At 38.5% G+C, this 27,838-nt stretch overlaps 1 protein-coding gene across 1 annotated transcript in view; it reads left to right on the forward strand.

Annotated features, from left to right (window-relative positions):
• Positions 1–5,096: 5,096 nt before the first annotated feature.
• Positions 5,097–27,838, forward strand: part of LOC116729827 (paired box protein Pax-6-like) — a 29,983-nt gene continuing 7,241 nt past the window's right edge. Inside the window, exons 1-7 of the mRNA XM_032578621.1 lie at positions 5,097–5,207; positions 11,395–11,448; positions 19,030–19,160; positions 21,690–21,905; positions 23,808–23,970; positions 25,923–26,075; positions 27,186–27,268. Coding sequence (XP_032434512.1) covers positions 5,195–5,207; positions 11,395–11,448; positions 19,030–19,160; positions 21,690–21,905; positions 23,808–23,970; positions 25,923–26,075; positions 27,186–27,268 — 813 coding nt within the window. The 5' untranslated portion in view covers positions 5,097–5,194. The remainder of the gene's footprint in view (positions 5,208–11,394; positions 11,449–19,029; positions 19,161–21,689; positions 21,906–23,807; positions 23,971–25,922; positions 26,076–27,185; positions 27,269–27,838) is intronic.

The following is a 27,838-nucleotide window of genomic DNA, read 5'->3' on the forward strand; positions in this document are numbered from 1 at the left end:
GAGCCAATAAAACCTTTAAAAAAATAAAAAATAAAATGCAAATAGGCCCGGCCGATGTCCCGCCCCCGAGAGCAATATACTCCACCGTGATTGGTAAGTTCGTTCAGCTCCGCACACAACACTGAAAAGTGCCAATTATATCAAACTCGCGGGCCGCACTAACATTAAACTTTCATATTAAGGTGGGGGCCACAAACTATCGTCCCGAGGGCCGCAGTTGGCCTGCGGGCCGCGAGTTTGAGACCCCTGCTTTAGAGGGTAGGTATTATGTAAAAATCAAAATTTTTGAGCTTTATATCATGCAGTAGAGCAGTATTTTTGGATTTCTAGTAGCAGAAATCCATTTGGGGGTGCCTAAGCGCTTGCTCTCTCAAAACACCGCTATTTCCACAACTCTTCTCCGGGCTTCATCTTCACAGAGGTCCCTTGCCCTGTGCCTTCCCTTCTCAGCTCTACCAGACAAGTGACAGCAGCAATTCACAAACACCTAATGGAGCTGTGAGTCTGCTGAGTTCATCATACCAACTGCTTGTCAGTCCAATGCTCCTAAGAACAGTTGTAAATGGCATAAAGGAAAGATATTGTGATGATGAGCTGAAGGTGGCATGTCAGAACAGATACAAGCTTCTTCAAGAGAAGAGGTACAATTTCAAGATCTTACATTGCAAAGTCAAATTTCTTTTCAGTCATTAGTGATACATTCAGAATTATTTTTAATAACTGAATTGAACATAGTTACATAATATAAAATTACACGATGTACCTGGAAAACACACAATATTGCCCCTTTAAATCAAGGCTAAAACTGCATTTAAATTGCATTTAACTAAAAATATTCTGCCCCATCTACTTTAAAAAATGCAGCTATTTGCATAATTTATTTATGTTTATCAAGCAAGGCTGTTCTCTGTTTAAAGTACTTACTTATTTTGCTACATGAAAAAGAAAATCTAAGTGAAGTGAACTTAAATTTGTCAAGTAGATTAAGCTAAACTGAATTTGTATAAATTATTTAACTTTTTTGATGTCCCCTCCACCAAACTTTACACTTGGCACAATGCAGTCAGAAAAGAGCTGTTCTCGTGGCAACCGCCAAACCCTGACTCGTCCATCTGATTGCCAGATGGAGAAGTGCAATTAGTCACTCCAGTGAACGCCCCTCCACTGCTCTAGAGTCCAGTGGCGGCATGCTTTACACCACTGCATCCAATGCTTTGCAATGATCTTGGTAATGTATGGCTTGGATGCAGCTGCTCCACCATGGAAACCCATTCTAACCCATTCTTCAAACTAGTGTAACATTATGATGTGGGGTAAATATGTGTTACCACAAAATATTAAGTGATGGGTGGAGAACTAGCAGCACACTGAGAGGGAATAGCATAGCTGTCCAGACCTTTATTCAGACTTCATTCAACAGAGCAAAACTGTTCTCTGACCCTCTTAAAAAAAAGAGGGCCAGAAGAAGAAGGAACAGCTCCTCTTAAAGGCACAGCTCAATTCCTCAACTTTAAGAAATAATTGACCTTGTATGTTACCACATTAATTGAAATGTAAAAATAAATCATCTTACAGTGTCATCAAGTGGAGGAACAGCTCATGGCTGACTTGCCCCCATAGATCTTATATGTATATCTCCTCCCTTCACGTATGTCGGGGTGGAAGTGTTTGGGTCCTGGTCAGTTGTTTCCAGACACACAAGAGGAGGTCAAGCCAAAAGCAAATGCTGGGCAATGCTGCTCTGCTGCATGAGTTCACTGACATCATGGCATCATTGAATATCACCAGCTGCATCAATACATTTAAGCAGTTTTTTGGGATACATAGACTGGCAAAGCAGATAAGATTGGACAAATTTTGTGACAGCTGCTAAGGAGTTGGGGTGAGCCACAAAGATCCATTTGTCACAGTTCAAATGTTCTTGAGTGAACAGAACTGCTTGTGAGTGTTCAACCTCCCTCATGCATCCCATATGGGAGGATTTTGGGAGAGGCTTATGGGTCTGTCAAGGTGGATCGTGGGCCAAAGACAACATTCAGCTCACCCATGAGCCCATGATGTCTTTTGCACCTTGATGACAGAAGTAGATGGCAGTTATAAATGCCCTACTTTCTGGGTGACAGCCCTACTTTGAGGTGTCTATGATTCTTCACCCCAAGGAGAGTCATAGACAAGGATTTCTATAGTAAACAGTGGACACAAGTACAGGCCTTTGGCAACAAGTTTCAGTGCTGCTGGGGCCTGGAATATCTACCCACTTTACAAACTCCAAAGAAGTGAAACAAGAAGGGAGATATTGTGCTCCTCAAGGATTTTCATGCTTCACAAAACAGATGACCTATGGATTATTGTTGTTGAGAGCAATTACAGAAGTTGTTCTTTTGCCAGCAGACTGAGTGTATAGGTTTATAGTTAGAATAAGGTCAGGTGAGTGTTCTGCCTCTCATTTTATTTAATTTATTTAAGAAGTTGGGTTTTTTAAGACATTTTTTATATTACAAAAACTACAATAGAACAAAAAGTGCTGAGCATGGGACTCACAGGCCACAAAGAGAGAAGAAGTACCGTACATTCTGATGTGTAAAGAAATAATGAACCTTTATGCAACTTCTGCAGAATCCACACATGTATATAACTTTATTTATTTATTTATTTTTTTGATGATTTTACTATGGGTTAAAAGTAAGCTATTGAGCTGGTAAGGTTGGGTGAAAAATACTAGATATGTTGTGCAACCTAATTGTTTCTACCAGCAGATGGTGCTGTTTCACTCCGTTTTTTCAGACTCAGCTGTGACTCAGATTTACTGTTTACTTGTTGCAGTATGATTCTTTTGTAGACAATTAGTTATTGCTTACCTGATGTGAGCTATATTTAACAGCCATTACTATTCAGTTAAGTTACCATTAGCATTTACTCAGAGGTTACATAATAATATTCAGAGATAATTGACAAAACTACAATTAGGATTCATTGAGCCAGAGTTTGGGTTGCTGTCTTGTTGAAACTCATAAATATCAGTGAGGACAGCAAAGTACCTCTGATCAGACAGAGGTTCTGGTGACCTACCTGGTAGAAAGACATAAAATAATATCTTATTCTATGTTCTACTTGTGGCAGAAACAATGTTCACCATCAGCCACCCAGTGGTTTTCTTCAACCTCTTGCTATTCCTGGCAAGAGGTTACCTTAAATTTCATTACTACTATGCCCACATCCAAGGGTTAACCTTTATCCTTACCATTGTAGTTTCTTTCAGGTGTTTCACCTCGTTCTTCTCAGAAAACTCCCTTCATCTCTTGAAACAGCACAACTATCAAGCATGTTTTCTGATTACATTGTATTCCCCTTGAGATCCTTTCAGACAGTGGTCCCCAATTCACCTCCAGAGTCTGGAAAGTGTTCAGAAATGGTGTTGGGCCAAATCTTGCCCTCGGCTCTAAGTTGCATCCTCAAACCAGTGGTAATGCATACAGGATTAATAAGGAGCTTGAATAAACCTTACATTGCCTCTGTTCATCTGACCCAAAACCAGCAACTTTCTTATGGTGCCCAGACTTTGGTCCCCGCAAGGAGCAATGGATCTCCACAACGTCACAATGTGTACAGAAAATGGTCCCCACAAGGTATTATAAATACATTGTGCACACACATATACGCCTTCACACAAGTTTGTATTTCTACCCATAGTGGGACGTTGAATGAATTGCATTCATTTTAATAACAGTATTTATGTCTAACCCAGACATTGTCCCTTAACCTAACCAGAACTGGTCTATTTGTAATCCTTCCAACTTAATTCATACCTCAACTCCTAACCTAACCCCTGACTCTAAACAAGGGGTCCACCATATTAGGACCAGACTTTGGTCCCCAAAAGGCCCATAGGTCTTCAGTAAATAGTTAATATGCCAGAAATGTTCCTAAGAATAGCTAAACAAGTATGAACACTTTTAAAGATTTGAAGGTGGTTTAACTTGAAGATGCAAGTCCACCTGCTGCCTCAAAAATGCAATTTAAGTCAACAAGAAACTTGCATTTAACTCAGAAATTAAAGTTCATGGGCGTGCCGTGGTGGCGAAGTGTAGCGCGACCCATATTTGGAGGCCTTCAGTCCTCGACGCGGCCGTCGTGGGTTCGACTCCCGGACCCGACGACATTTGCCGCATGTCTTCCCCCCTCTCCTTCCCTGTTTCCTGTCAGCCCACTGTCATATAAGGGACACTAGAGCCCACAAAAAGACCCCCTGGAGGGGTAAAAAAAAAAAAAAAGAAAGAAATTAAAGTTCATTAAGTTGATTTAACAACAAGAGACAAGTTGTCTAAACATTTTCATCAATTTTGAGTTGTGAATTTTAACTTAATGCTGCCATTTTTACCAAATAATTATTTCATAAAGCAAGAAAAACCGCCCTCACCTAAAGAGCACAAATTTCTTGGTTTATTTTTACTCAAAATATCAAGTTAGAATAATTATCTTATATTAGAATAACTTTAATTCTTTTTCAAATCACATGAACAAAATTTCTGATCTGACAATGGATTTCATTTAACATCACAAATAATTTTACTCCTAAACATTTAGTGTGAACAGGACATTATTCTCAAACATTGCAAATTGTCAGATGCATTAAAAATATTCATTTGCCTCATTAACACACACCAGTCAGATCAATGTAACACACTTCCATCTCACAACACAGGATATAGAAACATGCCACAAAGCACACTGGGAGCTCCTGTCTTTTTCTTTCCATTTTTTAAGTGCTAACCTAAAAACTCTAATTGATTCAACTCTTGGAGGTTTGACCAAATTAACAAAAAAGTTATCACAACTTACCCTTGAAAGTTTATTTTTCACAAACTTACATATTTAAGTTCAAAATCTAAAACTCTCTAAATTTATTTGACTTAATAGACACAACTAAATGCCGCTCAAATGTTTTGCAGTGCACACAGACGCAGCCCTCGGTTCTCTACCCCTCCACCCCCGCCCTGCTCCTCTGTGCAGCCCCCTCGGCCCGCCCACTTGCTCTCCGTCCTTCACTCCCTTTTCTTGTCCCTCCTTCTCAGAGGACCGACTCTGTCTCTTTCTGCACTTGTCTCTCCAGTCAAGGAGAAACTAATTGGAGGAAAGAATAAACGAAAGGAACTTTTGAAATACTGGGCGCAGCAAAAGTTTACTTCTCTGCAGCATGCCTCAGAAAGGTAAGCTTCGCGTCTGTTCTTAGTCTGTGTCTATGTGGAGTCCCTCCATCACTTACTTCTACAGTCAGCATGGAGTTGGACAGTTAAATTTCACAGGAGAGTAGAACAACTTGGCCGAGTTTAGAGACGTGGAATAAAGCCAAGAATGCTTATTTGTTCACCCTAAGTTGTTCATAGCCAAAAAATAAATAAAAAAAGAAAACAAGGAAGAAAGATAGAAGGAAAGAAAGTAAAAGAAAGAAAGAATGAGTCAATGGAAGGAAGAAAAAAAGGAAAGACAGAAAATAAAGGAAGAAATCTCGACGCTGATGAGACTGATGAATATTTTCTGAACAATCACATTTGTCATCAACCATCCCGGTTGTCCAGAGTTGCATCCTGACCCGGTCTGACGGGCCATGAAATCTGTTACCGAAACGGGCCTTAGATCCGTCAGTAAACTTGCCGCCGTTAGTCTGCAGGATGAACCGTGTCTGCTGCTGCGCTCAGTTCTCTGCAGTTCGGGACAAGCCGCGCATGAAAAACTCACCTAACAAATATTACCAAATAAATTAAGGAATCCCCAAGAAAAGAGGCACATTTTTGAAAACCCATTTTATTATTAATGTAATTTAAACCCAACTGCGTTAAACGCATCAGACATTATCCATTATTACCAACATTCCATGTGTTTTTGTTTTTTAAAACAAAAATTACTGGAATTTCTTTTTGTAACGTACTAAAAATAGTAAGAAATTGTATATTTTTCCGTCTTATGAACATTTAGCTGTCATTGTGCTTGTAAAATTTACTTTTGTTTTCCTAGCGGACTAAGTCAATCTCAGTTTAGAAATGAGACGTTTAAATTCCCAACAAATTCTTGCAACTCTGGAGCTTTCCTTTATTTATGGAAATAAAAACGCGCAAAGCCTCCCTGCAGGTTCTAGCTGAATACTTTACCTACAAGTTGATCATCTTGTTTCAGAATGTCCGCTTAACTTTACGCACTTCTGGAGTCAGCTGTTCCTCTAGCGGACTTTAGGAGATCGATAGGCTCTCTGTGCGAACTCAGCTGTAGTGAGCCTGTTTTTGAGGAACCGGCTGCTCACTCTGGAGATCCACTAAAACATCCCATCAACTTATTCACTTAAGCCCGACTTCATTTGGACTCCAGGAATTTTTTGGACTCTACCTGAACGCTTTCAGGTAGAGAAGCAGTCTGCTCCGAGACAAGTCTTTATTGACATGTGATCAAGACTGCACAGAAATAAATATGAATCTAAAGGCGGTGAAACAGTTTATGAGTTTATGAGTTTATGAGTTTATGAGGTCTGTTTGGCTAATGAAGAAACAGCAGCTTCCAACTTCCGGCATCTCAGCCGCCGGGCTGTAATAGCAGGTTCTCAGTCCTGTCGGTTTAAACCTCCGTTATCTGTTCTCAGTCCGTGTGATTAAATGACGTGATTAAATGAACATCAGAGTAGATTTTTTTTAAAGACATAAGCGGGTCATTAAAGTTAATGCCTTGAAAAGAGGCCCTCCATAAAGTAATACTTAGTTATTGCAATTATGCAAAATTAGGAGTCATTTTTTTATTTGTTCGTTTTTTAATCTTATTTACCAACATTTATTTCGTTTTCAGACTTGCCATTAGAACAGCAGCCAGTTTTTATTTTTAGCTAACTGCTTGATTTCGAAACAAATATCCTTTCTATGCAAAGCGTGAAAGGATAAAATCAGCTGTTTGGTGAGTTAAAAAAAAAAAAAGTCCACAGTCATTTGTAGCTAAAATACTACAAATTGCTTCATTAGAATATTTGCTGGATAACGTTTATTCTAATTTGATGCAACAGAAAGTCTGACTATCTAAAACTTATAGCTACCTTGATTTTATCCCACAATCTTCTCATTCCTGAGTCTGAATGAATCCATCAAGCAACCTGATGTCCATTTTGGTTTTCATTATGAGCACAGAAAAATGAATTTAATACAATAACCAAATAAAAATAGCAAATAAATACATCAAATTACTTTGATGAATCAGTTGTAGCAAGTCCTTTCGGCCAATAAAAGACTTTTAACATTTAAAATAAGTTGTTATTATTATTATTATTATTATTATTATTATTATTATTATTATTATTATTATTATTATTATTATTATTATTATTCAGCAATGTTGTGTTTTTTCTCTCGTCGTTTCAGCGCACTGATCGCGGCTCACAGCAACTTTGAGATTATCGTCGGTGTGCTCCATGACCTCCTTTACGTTAGTTGAACTGCAGAAATTAGGCTCCCCGCTGCGGTTTTGTGCCACTTTCTCTCTTTAAACGAGCCGCAGCTCCTAACGAGGCACAAAGGCCGGCCGGCCGCAGGCTATTTACCGAGCCGAGCCGAGCCGAGCCGCGGGTCCGCTCCTGCGCCTCTTTGTCCCCCTTTCACAGGGAGAAAAGCGCCGTGTTCCAGCGGGAACAAGGTTCCCGCAGCCGGCCTGCTCCTCTGTGGAGCTCCGTCGCCTTCATTATGTTGTTAATGACTGAAGCCTCAGATAAAGAGACGCTTTGAGGCTTTTCTTCGTAAACTTTTTTTCTCCCTAAATCAGAAAAGGCTCTGGTTCCAGGCAGCAGAATGAAAAAGTGCCATGTGCTCCCATCATCTCTGCTGAAGCATGCCTCCCAAACAACAACCTGTTTTTCTGACGACGAATGGAAAACGGAAAGAAGAATCTAAAACTATCACATTTTAAAGTCTTCTGATGTCACTTTAGGCGATGTGGCAAAATAGCATAATAACTGTCAGTGAAAGTTATTATGAGTCTGGAAGTCACATTTGATCAAATTTTAATGATCGTAATTTTTATACACAGTTTTTTGACACATTTTCAAATACGCATCTTTATCTTTATGAAAAATACTAAAGTGCGCATTAATCAGCTCGAGTACTCCAGTCCATCATGCAAATGTGAAAGATTTAGATTCATTTTTATCTTTTCTCCCGGCCAGGTATTATTTTTTGAAAACCACCTTTAAATAAAATAAAAATTGGAACTATGCTGTAAAAATACATTTTAAAGGGAATCAAAATTTTTACTTGAATTTAATTGTGAAGTATTAGTTTTGAAATGGAATAATCTGCAATGGTGAAACTCAATAAAATTCTGGTAAACTGAAAATAAGGTAAATTAATTGTGCGCGCGTGTGTGTGCATGCGTGTGTGCGTGGGAGATGGTGAGGAGGAGGGGTTTTTGTATTCGTACCAAAGATCTTGGTTCAGACCAGTGATATTCTCACTGGTTTTTAGTGGTTGCAGCAGAGAAATAGGAGGCTCATCTTGTGTTGAATGATCGGCATAGTAAAAATGAAGAACTTGTAATTGAGTAATTTTTGGTGTTGCTGAAGTGGTGATGGTTAGTCTGTTAGTCACAGTAGAGTCAGAAGGTTGTGGGTCTGGTTCCAGCTTTTTCTCTGCCACTTGATGATGTGCCTCTGAGCAAAGCACTTAACCCCAAGTACCTACTGATCTATATATAAATGTGTGCATGTTTGAATCTGGCTGAGTGTATGTGGCACCAGTGCTTTGAGTGCTCAGTGTGAATAGAACTACACAGGTTTTGCCCATTTACAGTCTCAAGTCAAACCTGCTATCCAGCCCAGATTCCTCAGCCTGATTAGTTGCCAGTGAATATCACACATCTTAGCTCCATTTGCTGGGATATCATGTAGGCTACATGTTATCTTAATAAAATGCATTTGGTAAAACACAAACTCATTTTGTTCTTTTAAACAAACTAGACACAGTCTTCATGATTTGCATTCTTTAAATACAATTTAAAAATAGATTGGAATTGAACTTGTTGTTGAAGTTGCTGTTAGCTGTGAAACTTGCATTAATTCTGTTTAGTAGTATTAACTGAAATCCACCCAGATTAAATCTATGCAAATTGCCACATCACTTTACTGATCCAATTCTAACCATTTATTTTGATCATATATTGTAAAAGAAGGACTATAAAGAGAAACTAAAAATGCTCAATTGATATCAGTCACTCAAAGCTGCAACCATCCAGTGTTTTATCAATTTAGGGAACAGTTTCTTAGACATAATGTTTGTTTTGTACAGATGGAGTTCAGAATGAGCTGCCCCGACTACAATCACAGTTATAATATTGTTCTTATCACATTTATTTAATATTTTGATTTACACAGACTAAAGTATAGATACAAATTATTAGCTGATAAATTACCTAGTGGTCTTCAGGTGCTTACAATAAAGAATATGATACCTTGTTATCACTCTGCCCTGCACAGAGTCCTGGGAGCCTAACAAGCTCATAATAGCCAATTAATTAATGAGGCTGCCTGCTCAGGTCATAAAGCTGCAGTCAGCTGCTTAACAGACATGCTGCTCACAACTGCAATCTGTAGTTATAAAGTAGCATAATAATAATAATCCAACCAAACAGTAGATTTAGTTTTTCTGATAAAAACTGTAAAGGTATGAGAGTGTTTCTTTCATCCAGCTGATTGACAGTCCTCAGCGGTACTCCAGAAAAAACTCCAGCCATGACAGCATCTCAAAAAATTTCATGGTAGCAGATTTGAAACAGTAAATTTTTAAAACGTCAGCATGACTAGAAAGCCAGACATTTGATTTGTTTCCCTTTATTTTAGTAGATATTGTTCTGCCAGGACATTTCTCATCATTTTAAAATTTTTCTTACTTTCTTGATCTTTTTTTTCGGTGTTGTTGCCTAACAGAAAAATAAAATCTTACATAATGCAACATTGAAAGGGGGTGGATAAAAGAATAAGTTTTAGATGTATTGTTGTACAGCACTCATCTGCAGTTAAACACATATGAACTTTTGAGTGACATTCCATTCTTAATCTATGGTTTTAAATATGAGGTTGTCCCCCTTCGCATCTATGACAGTTTCAGCTCTTATAGGGACTTTCCAGAAGACTTGGGTGTGTTTCCAGAAGCACATTTGTAAAGTCAGACATTAATGTTGGATGGAAAGGTCTGGCTCATAGTTCGTACTCCAATTTTTTCCTAAGATATTCTGTTGGGTTGAGGTTAGGACTCTGAGCAAGTCAGATAAGTTCTTCCATACTTATCCGTTCCTTCTTTGATTTTTCTGGTTGGTGGAACGTGAAGGGATAATTGTCAAACTGTTCCCATAAAGTTGTGATAATGAAATTGTCTAAAATGTAATGGTTTCAGAAGCATTTGAGAATATCAAAGCCATTTAGAGATTCTTCAGTGGTTTGGTGCAGTTTAATGTAATTCATTTTATTTATATTGTGGCAATAAATGTCTTGAGGCAGATTAAAACAAAGAAAAGCAAAAATAAATAAATTAGGCTGCACAGTGGTGCAGTTGGTAGCACTGTTGCCTTGCAGCAGGGTTTGATTCCCGGCCCGGGATCTTTCTGCATGGAGTTTGCATGTTCTCCCTGTGCATGCGTGGGTTCTCTCCGGGTACTCCGGCTTCCTCCCACAGTCCAAAAACATGACTGTCAGGTTAATTGGTCTCTATAAATTCTCCCTAGGTGTGAGTGTGTGTGTGCATGATTGTTTGTCCTGTCTGTCTCTGTGTTGCCCTGCGACAGACTGGCGACCTGTCAGGGTGACCCTGCCTCTCTAAGGGACAAGGGTGTTAGAAAATGGATGGATGGATAAATAAATAAATAAATACATTCAAACCCATTATACAGACAGATTCCAAGTCAAACGTATATTCCAATCAGTCCTATTTTTCAAGAAATGCAGTTATATTTAGCTTCTTATTCAAATTGTTTTCTATCTAAGGAAAACCAGCAGATTAGATCAAGTCACTGACTTGCATCATTCACTCCAGTCTGCATGAACAATCCCTCATCCTGAACATGTATGTTCAACACCCCATACTTGGACAAGCTGCTCATCTGATAGTCTTAATATACTCATGCTATATAAACTGTGAATAAAGTGACACTGCATGAGGAAATATTTATGATATAGTAAGTTTTTCACAGGTGTTTGACTTCTGTCCTGCAGTAAACCTTCCTTTCTAAAAAAACAAATGAAAAACTATAATTAGTAATCCTTAAACCTTTATTTCTTTCTTGCTGCTTTGCTTTTCTGTATAACTAAGGTGTTTTGAATGAGGACTTGATTATACACAAATGTGTTTAACCCAGTAAAATATGATTTGTCTGTTTGTACAGATTACAGAAGTCAACCCAGCTGGGAGACTGGTGTTGCCTCCATGATGCAAAACAGTGAGTGCACTCTTGAATTTAGTTTTTTATATGGATGTTATCAATGCCCAGCTTCAGCTCAGGGAGCCTTATTCTTGTAGGAGGACATGGCGCCCTGGGCTAGAGCTAGAAGGTTACCCAACTTGCGTAAGTTTCTTTAATTTGTTCAGATTACAGGTATGTTTCAACCTAAACTACATCCAGTACATAGGAAAATGTAACTATTATTATTATCTTTGTGGTTGTTCTTGATAGGCCCTGAGTTCTGGGTCTTCTATACTGCTTTAAGCAGTATTCCATGAATTGCCATTGCCATAATGTACCGCTATTGCCTTTGTGTTGCAGCTTTCTGTTGATTGTCAGACTGAATATTTCTAATTTAAGCAGGTCCATCTCAGCACAGGGGAATCAGAACAGCTAGATGCTGCTATGGAATATCTGAAGCTCAACTCCCCAGCCCATCAATTCACTTGCTAATATCATAAGTAGATGAAATATGGTTTACTTTAGTACAGTAGGAGGGTGTTGGCAGATTGGACTGCTATTCATAAGCTGCTTATTATCTCAAAGAGTATGAAAGAGAGAAATAAAGTTAATAAAAATAATCAAAGTAAATAAATAAATAATGGGAATCTGTCTCAACAAATTAATCAGGAGTGATGAGGGAGGTGAATGCTTTCGCAAGGCACTGTATGGTGTAACATGACTGGCTGCCTTTAATGTTCTTTGTGATCTGAACACATCTAAAAACGCAAACATGTGCCAAACCTGGGATGAGACAATAGAGCCAAGTTTGTTAAGCTGCTGTAGTCCTGCTGCTTGGTCCCCTACCTCCCTACGAACAATATCTGAATTTATATTTGGCTGTGTCCTACACTCATTTTTTCTCCCTCAGTATTTTAGCCCCAACCATCTTTCTTTTTTCTTTTTGGCAGTTTTGCTCATCTTTCATCCTAACTTCTCTTTTTCAAGTTGGGAGGGGCAGCTAGCATCTCCCTTTAGTATGCAAACTACCAGACCTTGAATCGGGTGTGTTTCACTGCACACCCGATTCAAATCCATTCTGGAGCAAATTCCACTTCTTTCAAGTTAGATTGTTTCTGTTGTTGAACAGTAATCTTCACGTCTGACCACAGATTCTCAATTGGATTGAAATCTGGGCTTTGATTAAATTAGGCCATTCCATTCCATTTGCACACTTTACCCCAAACCATTGAAGTGTTGCTTTAGCAGAATGCTTTAGGTCATTGTCCTGCTAGAAGGTGAACTTCCATCCAAGTCATCCAATTCACTCAGTGCTGCAACATGGCATCACAAAACTATGTTTTTGTGACTTTAACAAGTAAAATAATTAAGTTAAACTTAATAAAGTGTGCAATGTTTGAAATTCTCATTAATTAATTAGTAAATTTATTAATTAATTAGGGCATAGCTCCATTTATTTAGTTCAACAATTCATTGAGTTCATTTTTTGGAACTCAACCTGGTACCAACCTGGTACTTGGTAAAAGTACCAGGCAAAAACAAAAAAAAAGTACTTGGTACCAGGTTGGCCAGGTACCAAATACACAAGGCTTCGTTTACCTGAACAGACTGGAGACGTTTCCTAATGAGAGCAAGTGACGCCACAGTCTGACTGTCCTACTATCAGTCATGAATAAAAAGGCACATCCTTGAACTACTCTGCTTGAAACAAAGGCCTTTGTATTTTCGAGTCATGTCAGCAGCAAAAGGTGAGAACCTTGATACCAGTGACTGAAATGCACTACAATTTGGTTAATTTTCAGTAACCACTTGTAGCTACTGAAGTGACTGAACTGTCAGTATTTGACAGTTCAGTCAAATACTGACTGAACTGTAGAATCAAGAAATTCCCTACATGCAGTGAACATTTTTCAGCTAAAAATGTCTAATCACCATCTGAATAGTTCACAGATGTCTAGATGATTGATTTAAAAGAGTCTATATGGAACTGCTTTCAGACATTACTGGAAGTTTAAATGTAGCCAAGATATAATATGGAGCAAAAACAAAAAAAACGAAGCAAAAAGCAAAAAGCAAAAAGCAGTTGCCAGCTCAATCAAACTCTGAACTCTTTGACCTCCAGTTCTGTAATGTCCTACGTGAACTATTTGTAAGGATACACAGTTTTCCTCAACCAATGTATAAGTCAATCACTTTTTAAAATGTTTTGTTCTGAGTATTGGCTTTATTCTCTAATACAAACAAATAACTATCATAGTCTGGATACATAAGAAATTAGTATTTAAAATGGTGGAAGGTACAGCTAAAATGATGCTTTCCTGACGTCAATGAAACAGTCACCTGTCTGCGTTGCCATGGAGGAGCTGGATTGTTGCTTCAGTCGGCTCTGTTGACAACAACAGAATCCTGTTACAGTGGGAGTTAATTGAAGTCAGGTGCAGTGTGAATGAGTTGATTTGAAGGGAAAGCCTGAGCTTTTCCCAGGGGCCCGCCTGCTTTGTGTGTGTGAGTGTTTGTGTATCGCAGAGAATTGGGGCCAAATTGACTCCATATGTCTTTCTATTAATTTAGTGTCAATAGAGGAGAGCCCCAGTGTGTTTCTCAGAAATGACACCATGATTATCATTTCTACAGTTGAACTGCTGGCCTTCCAACACACAAGAGATATAAGACAGCTTGACGGAGTTAGAAAATATTCACAGTCACAGCAGCTATCACAATAGGGATCACTGTTCCTATAACTGAATTGTAGAAGACATAATAGGTACTGTGCTAAAGTTTGCAGGATTATAAACCTTACTTTTTAGCAGCATTTAAAAGGAGCTAAGGGTGGTTGTTGTCTGTCATCGATCATTGTCTGTTTTACTTTTAGTCAGAGAATCTGTAACCATCAAACAAAATGTCACTGTCACAGCCTCCCGGTTGGATTTAGGGCTGGACATTGACTGGGCTTTTTTAATACCTGACATGCTTTGTCACTCTGGTCTTTAGTTCACGGTTGGTTTCCTGCTGAAATGTAAACCTTTACCCAGTCAAATCCCTGGCAATCCAAATGCTGCCCTGTATTTTTACCTTAGCTCCATCCATCTGACCACCTTCCCTATGCCTCCTGAAGAAATCATCCTCACCGCATGGTGCTGCCATCAGCATGTTTCACAATTGACATGATGCCGGCTCCACCCCCATGCAGAAGTAGAGCAAACCACTGACAAACAAACAGTGTTATAGTGGCAGAGGTAGTGGAAGTCAAAGTGATACCCAATACATTTTTGAGTAATTTTTCCCTTATCAGCCAATTAAATTTTTACCTTATCAGTCTTTGCCTCACCCAACTGAGGCAAAAACAACAGGCAGAAAAATTCTCCAACAAGTCCTACATCAGATCTGTAATATTATTTGAAAGAAACAAAGTTATCAAAGTTAAAGCCCAAGTCTTGTGCAGCCAGATGAAGAATGATTGGCACAAAGTCTCATTGGATGTGAGTGTGAAAGTTGTGTCGGACGCATTTTGTATGTGCAAAAGTGGGCGAGTAATGATTTAAATAATAAAAGCTTTTGAAAATCTGCCTTCAGGAAAATGCTTCAAAATAAACATTAGCATAAAAAGGCGATTAAATGTAAATACTGCAGTTACTGCAACACATTTTCATGCTGCCATTGAGCTACCATTGGAATTCACACACATAAAATCAAGCATAACTACCTTAACTTATTGATCTTTGATTTGACTAAGAATAAGTGTCATAGTGACAAAAAATGGGACACTTACTGCCAATTGCCTTCATGCAGGCAAACATGTGGTAGTTGCTATTGATCACAGTTTCATCCAACTGGATATGAGTTGATTCATTTCTTGCATTATTCCGGACTACGTTTGGGTTTTGGAAATGTAATAAATTGTATTCCACCCTCTAAATGCTCTGGGTAATGGTTGTCGAGATTGCATGTTCCCCAATGACAACGTTTGACCATGATTAGCTATGATTTTCTTCAAAATCTGTATGAACGCAGCACATTCTCAATCACGAACCCCGGCAATGTTGACAGAGGTTCAGTTCCTCCAGCTAAGGGGTGTGTACTTTGGGACAAATTGCGACCGTTGATTGGTCAGTTGCTGACAAATCCCCTATAACAATTGACAAGTGGCGTCATGTTAATTGGGAAGTGCACTCACTTTAATATGATGTACGTCTTCCCACATGAGATTACCCTGAAAAATCCTGGCTGTGTTGGGAGGTGGGTAACAAGCATTCCTGACTGTTTAACTATTTATCCCATTCAGTCATCCAAGTTTAATTTCCACAACAGATTTTAGTTTTCGGAGCCTTTAACTTGTGCCACAATAATGATTGGTTTTGTTTGTGAACCCAACTTCTCATGCACAATCAGTCTGTCTTACTGTGGTTACATCTTAATACATAGATGGAAAGGTGTTATTATAACAAGTTTTAAATTAAATATATACATCTTCTTTCAGCTGTATGTTGTACAAGCTGGTACATGTATCTTATTCTCACATGTACCTGGTTTTATGCTTGTGTGAGATGAATGTCTTTTTTGTTTACTGAAATTTGGTCAGTGTTGCATAGTTGCTTGCAGTTTGTTTCAATTTGCGTGTGTTATGGCTTGTTACCTCTGAAGGTGAATCCCAACGTAATGTTGCTGTTTAATGGTTGTAAAACACTTAATTCAGTTGGTCTGAATTCTGTCTTAGAAATGATTCAACAAAAAGTTTTTATTGGAAAAGCTCATTTCAAATCCATTACACTTTCATATTTCTGAAAGTGTGATGGGGTTTTCTTGTGTTTAAAGTGCACTCGCTGTCAAAAAATCTTTAGCCGGTATTGATCACCATTGATCAAAAATACTGAAGTGGATCATTTCCGAGGTGGCAGTATTTCTTATTTCTTCTACACGGCTGCTTAACTTTATGTCAAGTTTTAGTTGAGATATTTAAGGTTTTTTTAATCTTTTTTCTTTTACATGTAGATTTTGGAAAGGGATTGAGTGGGAAAAAAATATTGCAAATTTCTTTTCAAATATTTCTAAAGTAATACCACAAACTCGAGAATTTTTTTTTTTAACTCCCTCCTGGGGGTCTTTTTGTGGGCTCTAGTGTCCCTTATATGACAGTAGGCTGACAGGAAACGGGGAAGGAGAGGAGGGAAGACATGCGGCAAATGTCATCGGGTCCGGGAGTCGAACCCACGACAGCCACGTCGAGGACTCAAGGCCTCCAAATATGGGTCGCGCTAACCACTACGCCACCACGGCACGCCCAAACTCGAGAATTTTGATAATAAAAAAATAATAATAATTAAAAAAACAAAACAATCAAAGAACTGCTTAACTTACAAAACACAACTCACTCACTCCTCTCCACCCACTCAAAGCTTCTCCACAAACTCCAAACCAAACTGAGGAGATAGGGCCTTCTGTCGCTCCACGTCTATGGGATGCCCTCCCTGACACGCTGAGGGAACCACAATCCACCTACTGTTTTAAAAAAAGGCCTTAAAACATTTCTTTTTAGCTAAATTTTGGGTTCATTTCTTGGGCATTGGTTTTAATCTCTTTATTTATTCATTTATTTAATATTTAATTATTTTTATCCACTTGCTTGCTTTGTGTTTGGTTTTGCCCTTTAATATCCAAAGATATAAAGGGCATTGTAAATGAAATCTATTATTATTATTATTATTATTATTATTATTATTATTATTATTGTTGTTGTTGTTGTTGTTGTTATTATTAATGCTATTAGTGTGATAACTTGGCCTTATCTCAAATAAAACATTGTATTATTGTATGAAGTATATTCAGTGTCTGCTGAGCTCATTAACTGTAGTGTTCCTGCTCTCTGGAGCCAGCATCTCACCTGCTGAACCATTTCCGCCCATTTTTGGTCTGCATGTATACTGGACTGCATCCAAATCAGACTGTCCTATCTAGTTGTGTGTGCGTGTGCTGGTGGGTGTGTGTGTATGGGTACTTTGACTGTATGATTTAGTAATTCACTGCTGAGAGGTTTATCAATCCGCAATATGTTTCCTTCCACTGAGCTCATAAAAGCAACAGACAATGGGTTCAGTGAAAATCTACTTAACTTAACAGTGTCACAGCACTATGTGCCCCTGCTGAGACATAGCACTTCTACGCTTTATCAACACAATGTTCAAAGGCTTTTTTCTAGTTTTTTTTGAGCAAACACAAGTGAACAGGAACAAATCAAATGAGCACATACAAGATTTTGCTGAGTTTAGTCACAGATAAGAGGTCTAAACGACATATCTGCTCTGTACCACTTAGTGGTTGATTGTCTGTCGTAATCCTTTTCACAGCTTTAGAGCATTCCATTTTCTTGAATGTGATCATCACCTCTGCCTGCTCCCTGCCTCTACTCTCAGTTTCTGTGATTTTGGCTTTACCTGGGTCCTGACTACTGCCTCACAGATTGTGGACCGGTTCTGTCCATCTGTTGCTGACCTGGGCTGTTTCTATTGAGTACCATTCAGTGTTGGATTGTGGACCCCTGCCATTTCCATGGTGTGGTGTCTACAAGAAGATCAGTGTGTGTGCTTTGACTTACCCCACTACTATAGTTTCCTCACTCCTTGATACCATCATTCCTTAGTTTTTCCCTCTATGTAGTTAGGTGTCAAAATCCTCAGTAGATGGAAAACTTTTTATCTCAAGCACTAATGTGAGATATGTGAGATATGCAAGATAAGCGCTAATGCAAAGTTGTATTCCCATGAATACGTTTGCTGTGGTCTTTCAGGCTCAGTTTCTTTTCCTTGCCTCTCACTTTGCCTGTCACCTTCCTATTTGCTCTGGAAAGCCAGAACAGCGAGTCGGGGAGAAGCTGCCAATCACCGCACAGCACAGTTCTGCCCAAAAGCCGAGATCCATGTAGGAACCCTTTAGCTGATGGGTTCTTACATGGTTGTAAATTAACTAGTGCTGTGCTAGTTAGAGTCTTGATATAATTTTATAAATGTATGTGGGTTTTTGTGTTTGATGTTGTGTGCTTATTTTATAGATTATAGACTAATGTAATGTTTTTTTTTAAATCAATACAATCTGCACAGTTAAAGATGCACCAGATTTTGTTGTCATTCATATGTCAATTTCTGGCTTTTGGTTTATCTCGTGTCTTCCAACATAGGAGACTGGAAACTTGCTAATGTCAACTCAAGCTAAAATTTAGAGGGTATGAATATCGCCAAGCAATAATTTGATGGTATTTTATTTCGGAAAGATAGTTAAACAGGATTAGGGAATGGAGAACACACCTTCCTAAAAACAAACAAGCAAACAAAAATGTGCCACTGATCATGTTGTATGTCTCCCAAGCACATACAAAAAGAAGTGTGTCTGTAGCATATTTCAGTAACTGAATAATAGATTTAGATTCTAATAATTGACACGAGGTAGGCATAAAGCATTTGGCTTCTTAACAAAATGTATGCCTAGATTTTAAAATGTAAAATCTAAGCACCCAGGCTATTTTCTCTATATTCACCTTTATATTTTCCTCGTTAATAAAATGGCCTGTTTCCCTTCTTCCTTTATTTCTTTCTCTTTCATTTTATTTCTGTGTGTTTGTGTGTGAAGGTCACAGTGGAGTAAACCAGCTTGGAGGTGTGTTTGTAAATGGAAGGCCTTTACCTGACTCTACAAGGCAGAAGATAGTGGAGCTTGCTCATAGTGGGGCTCGGCCATGTGACATATCCAGAATACTACAGGTATGCAGAACTGCTGAGAGGATAACATAACTTGTGAACAAAATTAAGTGCTAGCTTTTGTTTTCAGGTCTGGAGTTCAGAATGTTATTGGCACGTTAGATGCAATTTTTCATAAGTTATTGTTAAAGTAGATCCCTACTCCTGCGCTGTTTTAATGGATTTACAATAATGCTCAAAGTATAAACCTGTGATTGTAGGTAAAAACCTTGATTTCTAGTGTTTGCCTTATTTGGCTATGATAACAACCAATAGTTGGCTGTTGTCATGTTTTTTGTAGAATCAAGATCTGTATGAACATACACATCAAACGATCAGACTGTGTTATTAATACTTTGATCACATTATTGCATATCTGCGTTAAGTTTCAGTAGTGTAGATGGATATGCTCCCCTAGGTAAACGCTGCTAAAGGATAAGGACCATCTGAATATTTGGAGTGGCTCCAGCTGATAGCAGCTTTAACTCCACTCTAAATAATGCAGTTAATACATTTTTTGACCACTCAAAGACCATTGAACTTCTATCTGATGATAGCGGGTTAGTTGATAAATGTGGAAAGAAATGTTGTCAGAGCGAACAATGCAAAATACAGTCATTTTCAATACATTAGAATATTTGTTCAGATGAGGCATGTTTGCAAGATAGAAAAAGTACCTTTTGAATATAATAACCTTTAAGCAGGTATTATATGTGTTTAATACAGAAAGTGCACATTTCTGTATTAAAAATGTGTTTTACTGGTTTGTTGTAATATTCTAATTTTAAACTTCACATATTCACCCAATATCCCAATAAATACGCACATAGACTTAACAGGATTTAATGTTTCAACAAGACGCTCTTCATTTTTACACTGTAGACCAACATTACGGTAAATTTGCTTCATGATGCGTCATCATAATACCTGATGAGATAGCAACCAGAAAAAGGACACAGAAGCTTCCAGGCATGCTCAGTTGGGCTGAAAATGTGACATCAGAAGACTTTTGGTCACTGATTGGCTAAGGGGGTGAAGTCCCTGGTTTTGTCACAATAGTGACTCTCGGACTCTCCTGTACTTCTCTGCCTGGCTCCTTTTCAGGTTTTCAGATTTTTTGAGTTAGATTAAAAAAAAGTCCCAGACTGAGCAGACTGTTCAACATGGCTTCCATGTGGCTTCTGTGTTGTGTACAGATCATGTTATGCTGCTCTTCAGACTGTGGGGCTGCTCACTATATGACAACATCACCCACTAGAACTGTTACTCATTTGTAATGCAAAAGGACAACATAGTTTTCTCATTAATCTATAAAACGTTTACACAAATAAGATTGCCCTGGTGAATCAAAATGTGTTTTATATAAGCACATTTTGCTGTAAATACAGCTGCAATTCTTTTGGGCTCGACAAGATATTCTTATTCAGATATTGAAAATGAACTTCATGGCCTTCATCCAAACTTCCAAAAAGAAAAGTAATGCTGCTCATCACACTGAACATGTCACCACTATGGTGAAACATGGTGGTAGCAACATTGTGCTGTGGGGATCCATCCAGGCTGCAGGAGAGCTTTTGTCTATCTCTATTGATAGACAGTCCAGGGTATACCCATCACCGGGCAACTCAGAGAAACACAGGAGAAACAACACACTCACACCTAATGTTTAAAGAGACCAAGTAATCTAACAGGTATGTATTTTGGACAGTGCGAAGAAGACGGAGTACCTGGAGAGAACCCACACATTTAAGGGGAGAACATGCAAACTTCCAGCAGAAAGATCCCAGAAATCCACAGCAAGAAGATCTTTCTTGCTTCCAGCCAACCGTGCAGCCAGTTGTGCCTTTGTGCAAGCCATTGCTTTCTCTTTGGGTACATGAATACCAATACAGTCGTTTCTTATTGTAACAAAATTGTTGCTCGAGAATGTAATGCACTGTGAGTAACACATTGAGTAATGTTTTACTCAAAGAACTTGTAAATCTGGACAAAACAGTGAGAAGATGGATTTCTGCTGTAAAGTAGAACATCTAATAGACAGCTCTGCTCTGATGTTTTTTTTCTTTCCACTTCATAAGAGTTTGTTTTACAAAGATGTGAACTAACAAATGCAAATCTTGATTTCCTTCTCTTTCCAGGACGTGTCCACTTAAGGTGGCAAATGCCACCTTTACACTGTTACATCTGGGAGATGTCTTTTCACATATCAACCACTTGAGCTAGAAAGTACATTTTGTTGAACTTCAAAATCTAGAATCAATCTGGAGTAAGAACTAACTCCTGGAACAGAACAATCACAAAGGAACAACAAAGACATGAATGCATGGTTTTATCCTGGATAGGCGCTTTATCTCAATTACCTGTGAGGCAAGCTCATGGATTCCTTTAGCAACTTCATGGAAATCTAAAGTGGGATTCTCTGTTCTACATAAAGAAGCAGCCTAAAAGTTATTTCATGTTGTAGAAACAGAACATATCTCACCAGGGGAACTTTCTTTATCCAATGCAAAGAGCAACTGTTTGATCAAAGATGTTTGTTGTCTGTTTGTCCAGGTGTCTAATGGCTGTGTGAGTAAGATCCTGGGTCGGTATTACGAGACGGGCTCAATCCGTCCTCGGGCCATAGGAGGGAGTAAACCCAGGGTGGCAACTCCAGAGGTGGTGGGAAAGATCGCTCAGTACAAAAGAGAGTGTCCATCCATTTTTGCCTGGGAGATTAGAGACCGACTACTGGCAGAGGGAGTCTGCACCAATGACAATATACCCAGTGTAAGATCACTTATGTCAATGAGAGCTTAGTCTGTCAACTGGCTTGATACAGAACAGAGAAAACTAAAGAGAATGCAATGTTGACTTATTCCATTTATAGTCTAAACCGGCTAAAGAACTATGCAATCTGGTATAGTTCAACATGTTATTTCAGGGCACTTTACAAAAGAAATTGCACATACATTTCAGTTGATCCTCATTATTCTAAAACAGTGCATCAAGTTCAGTTTATTATTCATACAGGTTAAAAAGTTGTCAATATAAGACATTGTTTCTCAACTCTGGTCCTCAGGGTCCGTTGCCCTGCTTGTGTTAGATATCTATGTTTCAGTACTGCTGTTTCAACTGATTGCATAGCATCTTCTGCAGCCATGAAGCGCTGCAGAAGTCTGTTAATCATCCGCATATAGAAGTCAAGTGTGTGGCAGAAGGGAAACACCTAAAACATGCCGAGCAGTGGTCCCTGAGGAGCAGATCTGAGAAACGCTGGTCAAAGGAAACCCAGCAGTTTGGACTGATGTCACTGACTTGCAGCATTCACTCCTCATGGACTGAATGCTGCAATCTTCCATTGCTACTGTCCACATAGCGATGGAAGACAGTGTTGTCTTAGTTTTAATTCATTAGCAAGTCAGATCCAACAAACAAGAAGTCATCAGTTTAACTTAACCATTACTGCAGGAATGTCTGAAAGAGGAAACAACATCCACTGTCATGCTGCAGGGAGAAACTGACAAGTCAGTCCATGTTTTTCTTCTTGGCCTTCAGCAACAATCACAATACATTTACTGTGATTTCTTTTCATTTAGCGTCTAATCACATACCTGATCAACAAGGCCATTCGCTTGACACCCTTGTCCTTTTATATATTTGTCCCATCCGGAGACTTTTTTGTTCTCTGTCATTTTGACTGACAGCATTAAAAAAGTTGGTCATGTTCTATTTTTACCCGTCAAATTATAATCATATTAACATAGACTTTTCAGCTGTATTTTATGCAGTTTACTTAATATTCACCTAGCTGAACCTGTGAATCCAGATCCCATCATACATAGAGCAGATTAAATCATCTAACTTTTTCTCTGTGACAAAAACCACTGACTGTGGCTCCAATAACTTATAATAAATTAAATGAAATGACTCCACTTAAATTACCAGCACTTCACCCTCTGGGGTCTGAACTGGTGGCAGTTTTAACCAGACGCTCTCCAGTGCGTCTGGTCCATAACTCTTCAACACACTGCCAGCTCCCGGTCAAGCAAGACGCATTTGGTTCAGTGTCCAAGAGATAATATTCAAAAAGGATTTTTTTATTAATTGATTTTAGTTGCCTCTGCGATGAACTCTTTGTGTTAAGTCTATAATGTCTGCCTGTGTGCACCAGTTAAGGGTGTTAATTATAACCTGTCAAATGACTGACGGGCTTCAATATTTTCCCGTTATTTAAAAGAAAAACCGTTCAAATACGGAAAATATTCCATTAATGCGACCTCTGGTCCCATCACAACCACACATCTGAGTGTGTGTGTGTTTTCAGGAATTAAATATGATAGACTAAAACTACACAATTAATATTTTTAAAGTGGATAGAAAATAACTCATTCCATCCTGCTGATGGGGAAAAGCAAAAGGAGAGGGAAAGCAGGATGAGAAGCGCCACACAAGATTATGATTGGCAAGTGCTAAGACACACCTCCTGACTCTGATTGGTTGTTTTTAGTTGGCAGTGGGAGGAGGCAAAGGAGCTTGACTTTTCACAGATTATATCTCATACTACACTGTTATAACAGTGAGTTTTGACAATATGTAAATTAATTTATTTTACCACCAACCTGACATTTTTTCAAGAAAAAAAAACCACTGCAGTATTTTTTTTTCAAATGACTTTATGTTTATTCCCAGGTTTCATCAATAAATCGAGTGCTCAGGAACTTGGCCACTGAAAAGCATCCAATGGGGACAGGGGCCACTGAAGGAATGTTTGACAAACTGAAGATACTTAATGCACAGGGCTCCTGGGGAGGACGCTCAGGGTGGTACGCTGGGACCACAATCCTGAACACAGGTAAGACATCTTGTTTTTACTAAGTGTTTAGCTGTGAATGTCTGCAAATTAGGTGACACGTTGTGTATCATCTCCAAGTTTGTTAAAGCTACTCATGCCAATCATGCTTGCACTGCTTATTATGCTAATGGCAGAGAAACAACTTACCGTTCCAGGAAAACTGTTTATCTGCTGTCATCAGTGGCTATGCTAACTAGCCTGAGCTTTCATGGCAGGCTAGTTGTCAGGAAGGAGCTATAGCACAGCTGAGAGCAAGGGGACTGGAGTGAGCGACTTCTATATGAGGGTGATTGACAGCGCTAAGACCCTCCTCCTGGCTCTAATTGGTGTATTTGTTCAGATGACAGCAGGTCCTTAGAACCTCATAAACACAGTACGTTCATTTACAACTCAACTTCCACTGAGAGCAAAGTAGCAAATAGTGTTGATCTTCAATTTGCAACCACAGATATTCAGTCTAGTTATGCATGAGTTAAAATACGTTTGTTGTAGATTTCTGTCAGATCATGTGGTTGATGGCTCCATTTGCTATGTGAGGTAGGCTCATATGCTTCTGCTCCTCCTCCATCATCCAGGGATTTAAGAGTGAAACAAAGCTACGCTACCTCCCCATCAGCCAACAACATGTTTGTGCACGTGTTTGTGTGTGTGTTTAGGTCTGGGTGTGTGTGTCCAGGAGGGAGAGGGGCATCTGCTCTCATTATCATCTCCTTCTGCATCACCGACTATGACACTTAGCAATAGCTTTATTCTGTTTTGCAGCTCCTGTCTGTTGGGATAATGAATAATTAGGCTAGCAATACAAAAAACATAAGTCCCAGAGGGAGCTGCAGTCAAGCTTGTCTGCTCACAGATTCCATGTTGGGGATCTCTACTCTGGTGTGGATTTTAGCTGACGCTAATCTATATTTCTGGGTTTGAGTAATAAATGATATAGTGTTTTCTTATGAACGCACCAGCCTCTAGGCTTAGTTATTTGAGTCATAGATTGAACAAGATGTTGGAAACATTCCTCGAAGATTTTCTGCTATATCAACATAACAGCATAATGATACATAAATTTCTTTATCGACTACAAGCATTCTGTTGGACTAAGCCCTAACTGAAGTATGTTGCCAGTCTGTGTAATACAACTATTTAACACAGCGTGATAAAACAAGTTATGCTACCAAATTGACATTAGTGACTCATTAATGACCCATACGCCTTACATACAGGTGACTGGATAAATGACGAGAGAAAATGGCCCAAAGATCATTGGCTCTCAATGAGATATGAGTCCCTCTAAATAAGGCAAACATATGAGCAACGGCAACAGATTAGGGTTTTCCTAAAATGTAAGTTTGTATTTTAAAAAATAATTAAAATTTTTGTTTCAAATTGCATGAATAGAATTTCTGATCTGATAATGAATTTTACTAAACATCACAATGATTCCTGCTCAAAAACATTTAGTGTGAACAGGACATTATCCTCAAACATCGCCAACTGTCAGATGCATTAAAATGACGCACAAGAGTCAGAAACGAGGCGTATCATATTACAAGAAATGTGTTGAATATGTGCTATTCATCTAAATACATGGCATGTGTGATAATAAAAATTATGTATTTGACGTGAGATTGATTAAATGTTCAAGCTAATGCATTTACATTTTAGTTAATCTTTGTAACATATCAACTCTTTTTGAACATCTTTGTTTCTAAAAAGTAAAGCAGGGTGCACTTACTTTTTGGAAAAACTGTGAACATGATGTTTTATTTAAATAATTTTTTTTTAAAAGCTGTTTTTTAAAATATACATTTCAGTTTAAAATGTAGTATTCTGTATCTTACCAGATCTGACTAGAGTACAGCTTATCTCACATTTTTTCTGTTTTACTGATTGACTACCCAACCATAAGCCCAACTTTTATCTTCTTCCATTCTTTCCCCCCTGCTTTTTTGGTGCAGACTGCCCTCAGACAGACGGAGCGGAAAACAACATTTCAATCAGTTCCAACGGTGACGACTCAGATGAGACTCAGATGAGGCTTCAGTTGAAAAGAAAGCTGCAGAGAAACAGAACATCCTTTACACAGGACCAGATAGAAGCACTAGAGAAAGGTACTAGGGGGTTGTTAACCAAAAGCTACATTTCTTTAACACATCCTGCAGAAATGACCTCAAGTCTGAGATATCAGCTGGGTTTCTCTTCTTATTTGTTCATGTAAACAAAGTTGAAAAAATAGTGTTTACTCCAATACCATATTTGTATAGTGGTATTTCTCTTCCAATATGCCGTCATGCCGATGATGGGAAACTGACTCAACTGTTGTAAATTTGCTGTAAGTGAGATCAGATCATTTGAAGCCTCACCTAAATCAGCTTTCTTCAACAGTGTATTTAGCCACAGTTCAAGTGCTTAAGACACATTTTTTGGGTTGTTTGAAAAAAACTAATTTAATCTATTATTTGAAAGTCTTTCAAAAAATAAATGTAAATTGTCAATTTATGTTTCATAATCATAAAGCCCACGTGGAGAAGCTTTTACATTCTGTGTCAGACTGTTAGTTGTGCAGCATCATGAAAGGCAGCCCTTTGCCTTTCAAGTCTCCAATAAGCTGATGAAGAGGATCGGTACAGGCGGCTGTCTCAGCCAGCAGAACAGAACAGAACAGAACAGAACAGAACAGAACAGAACAGAGCAGAGCAGAGCAGAGCAGAGCAGAACAGAACAGAACAGAACAGAACAGAACAGAACAGAACAGAACAGAACAGAGCAGAGCAGAGCAGAACAGAACAGAACAGAACAGAACAGAACAGAACAGAACAGAGCAAAGCAGAACAGAACAGAACAGAACAGAACCATTCATTTCTAATGCTGAAATCATCTGTAACAGTGACCATAGCTAGATTAGTGATACACTGATATTGATGTTATCAATAATGACTTTTTTTAATTTCCAAAATTCTCAACTAAATCTCTATTTTCATTAAAATCTTATAAATAAAGTGAAAAATGTTTGGGACTTTGGGATTAAGTTTTGTTTTGTGCACCTAAGTTTACATTTTTATTCATTTCAGAATCTCATAGAACAGGTTGTTTTACGATTAGACCCTGAAGTTGTCAGAAGGTGTTCTCAAAACATATAGTTTGAGATTTAAAACTAATTTCCATAGGTTCTTTTGAAATATGCTATTTTTTAAGTATATAATTTTATTTTTTGGTTGTAGAATTTGAAAGGACTCACTATCCAGATGTTTTTGCACGTGAACGACTTGCCAATAAAATCGATCTTCCTGAGGCAAGAATTCAGGTAAGCTGCAGAAGTTGGAGCTTCATTTAATCTTCTCTCCACACTTAGTCAGCAAGCATGTTCACACAGACAAGTAGAGGAGTCATCTAAGAAACAGTTTGGCTGTATAAAAATGAATAATAAGATTCACAAGTGTGGACCTTGTAGTATTTGTCAAATTGGATTGAATTTTGAGGTAGACGACATTCTCATTGCTCTGATTTCAGATGTAAAACCTGAGGTTCTCTGACACAAGACAGATGGCTGATTCAGAGCTTTTACAACAAACTGCAACAAAACAAAGTATAGTTAGACTGTTCTTTTCTCTCAAAGAAGGTACAGTGAAAAAGGAGTTGCCAACTTATCTTACATATGCAGTTTTCATCATGTAAGATAATCTTACACCCTGATCTATGTTGCCCTGCAGTGGACAGCCATCACAGGGAACACAGGGACACTAACCACCCTGCAACAGGGAAAACAAGAATTCCCATGACTTCCAGGAATCTAATTTCAAAGGATTTTTGGCAACTTTCTCAAAGGAAAACAACTTAGTCATTTTGCTCTTCCAAAATAATCTGAAGAATTTTT

This window comes from Xiphophorus hellerii, chromosome 2 (assembly GCF_003331165.1).
Source record: "Xiphophorus hellerii strain 12219 chromosome 2, Xiphophorus_hellerii-4.1, whole genome shotgun sequence".
Classification (NCBI taxonomy): Eukaryota; Metazoa; Chordata; class Actinopteri; order Cyprinodontiformes; family Poeciliidae; genus Xiphophorus; species Xiphophorus hellerii.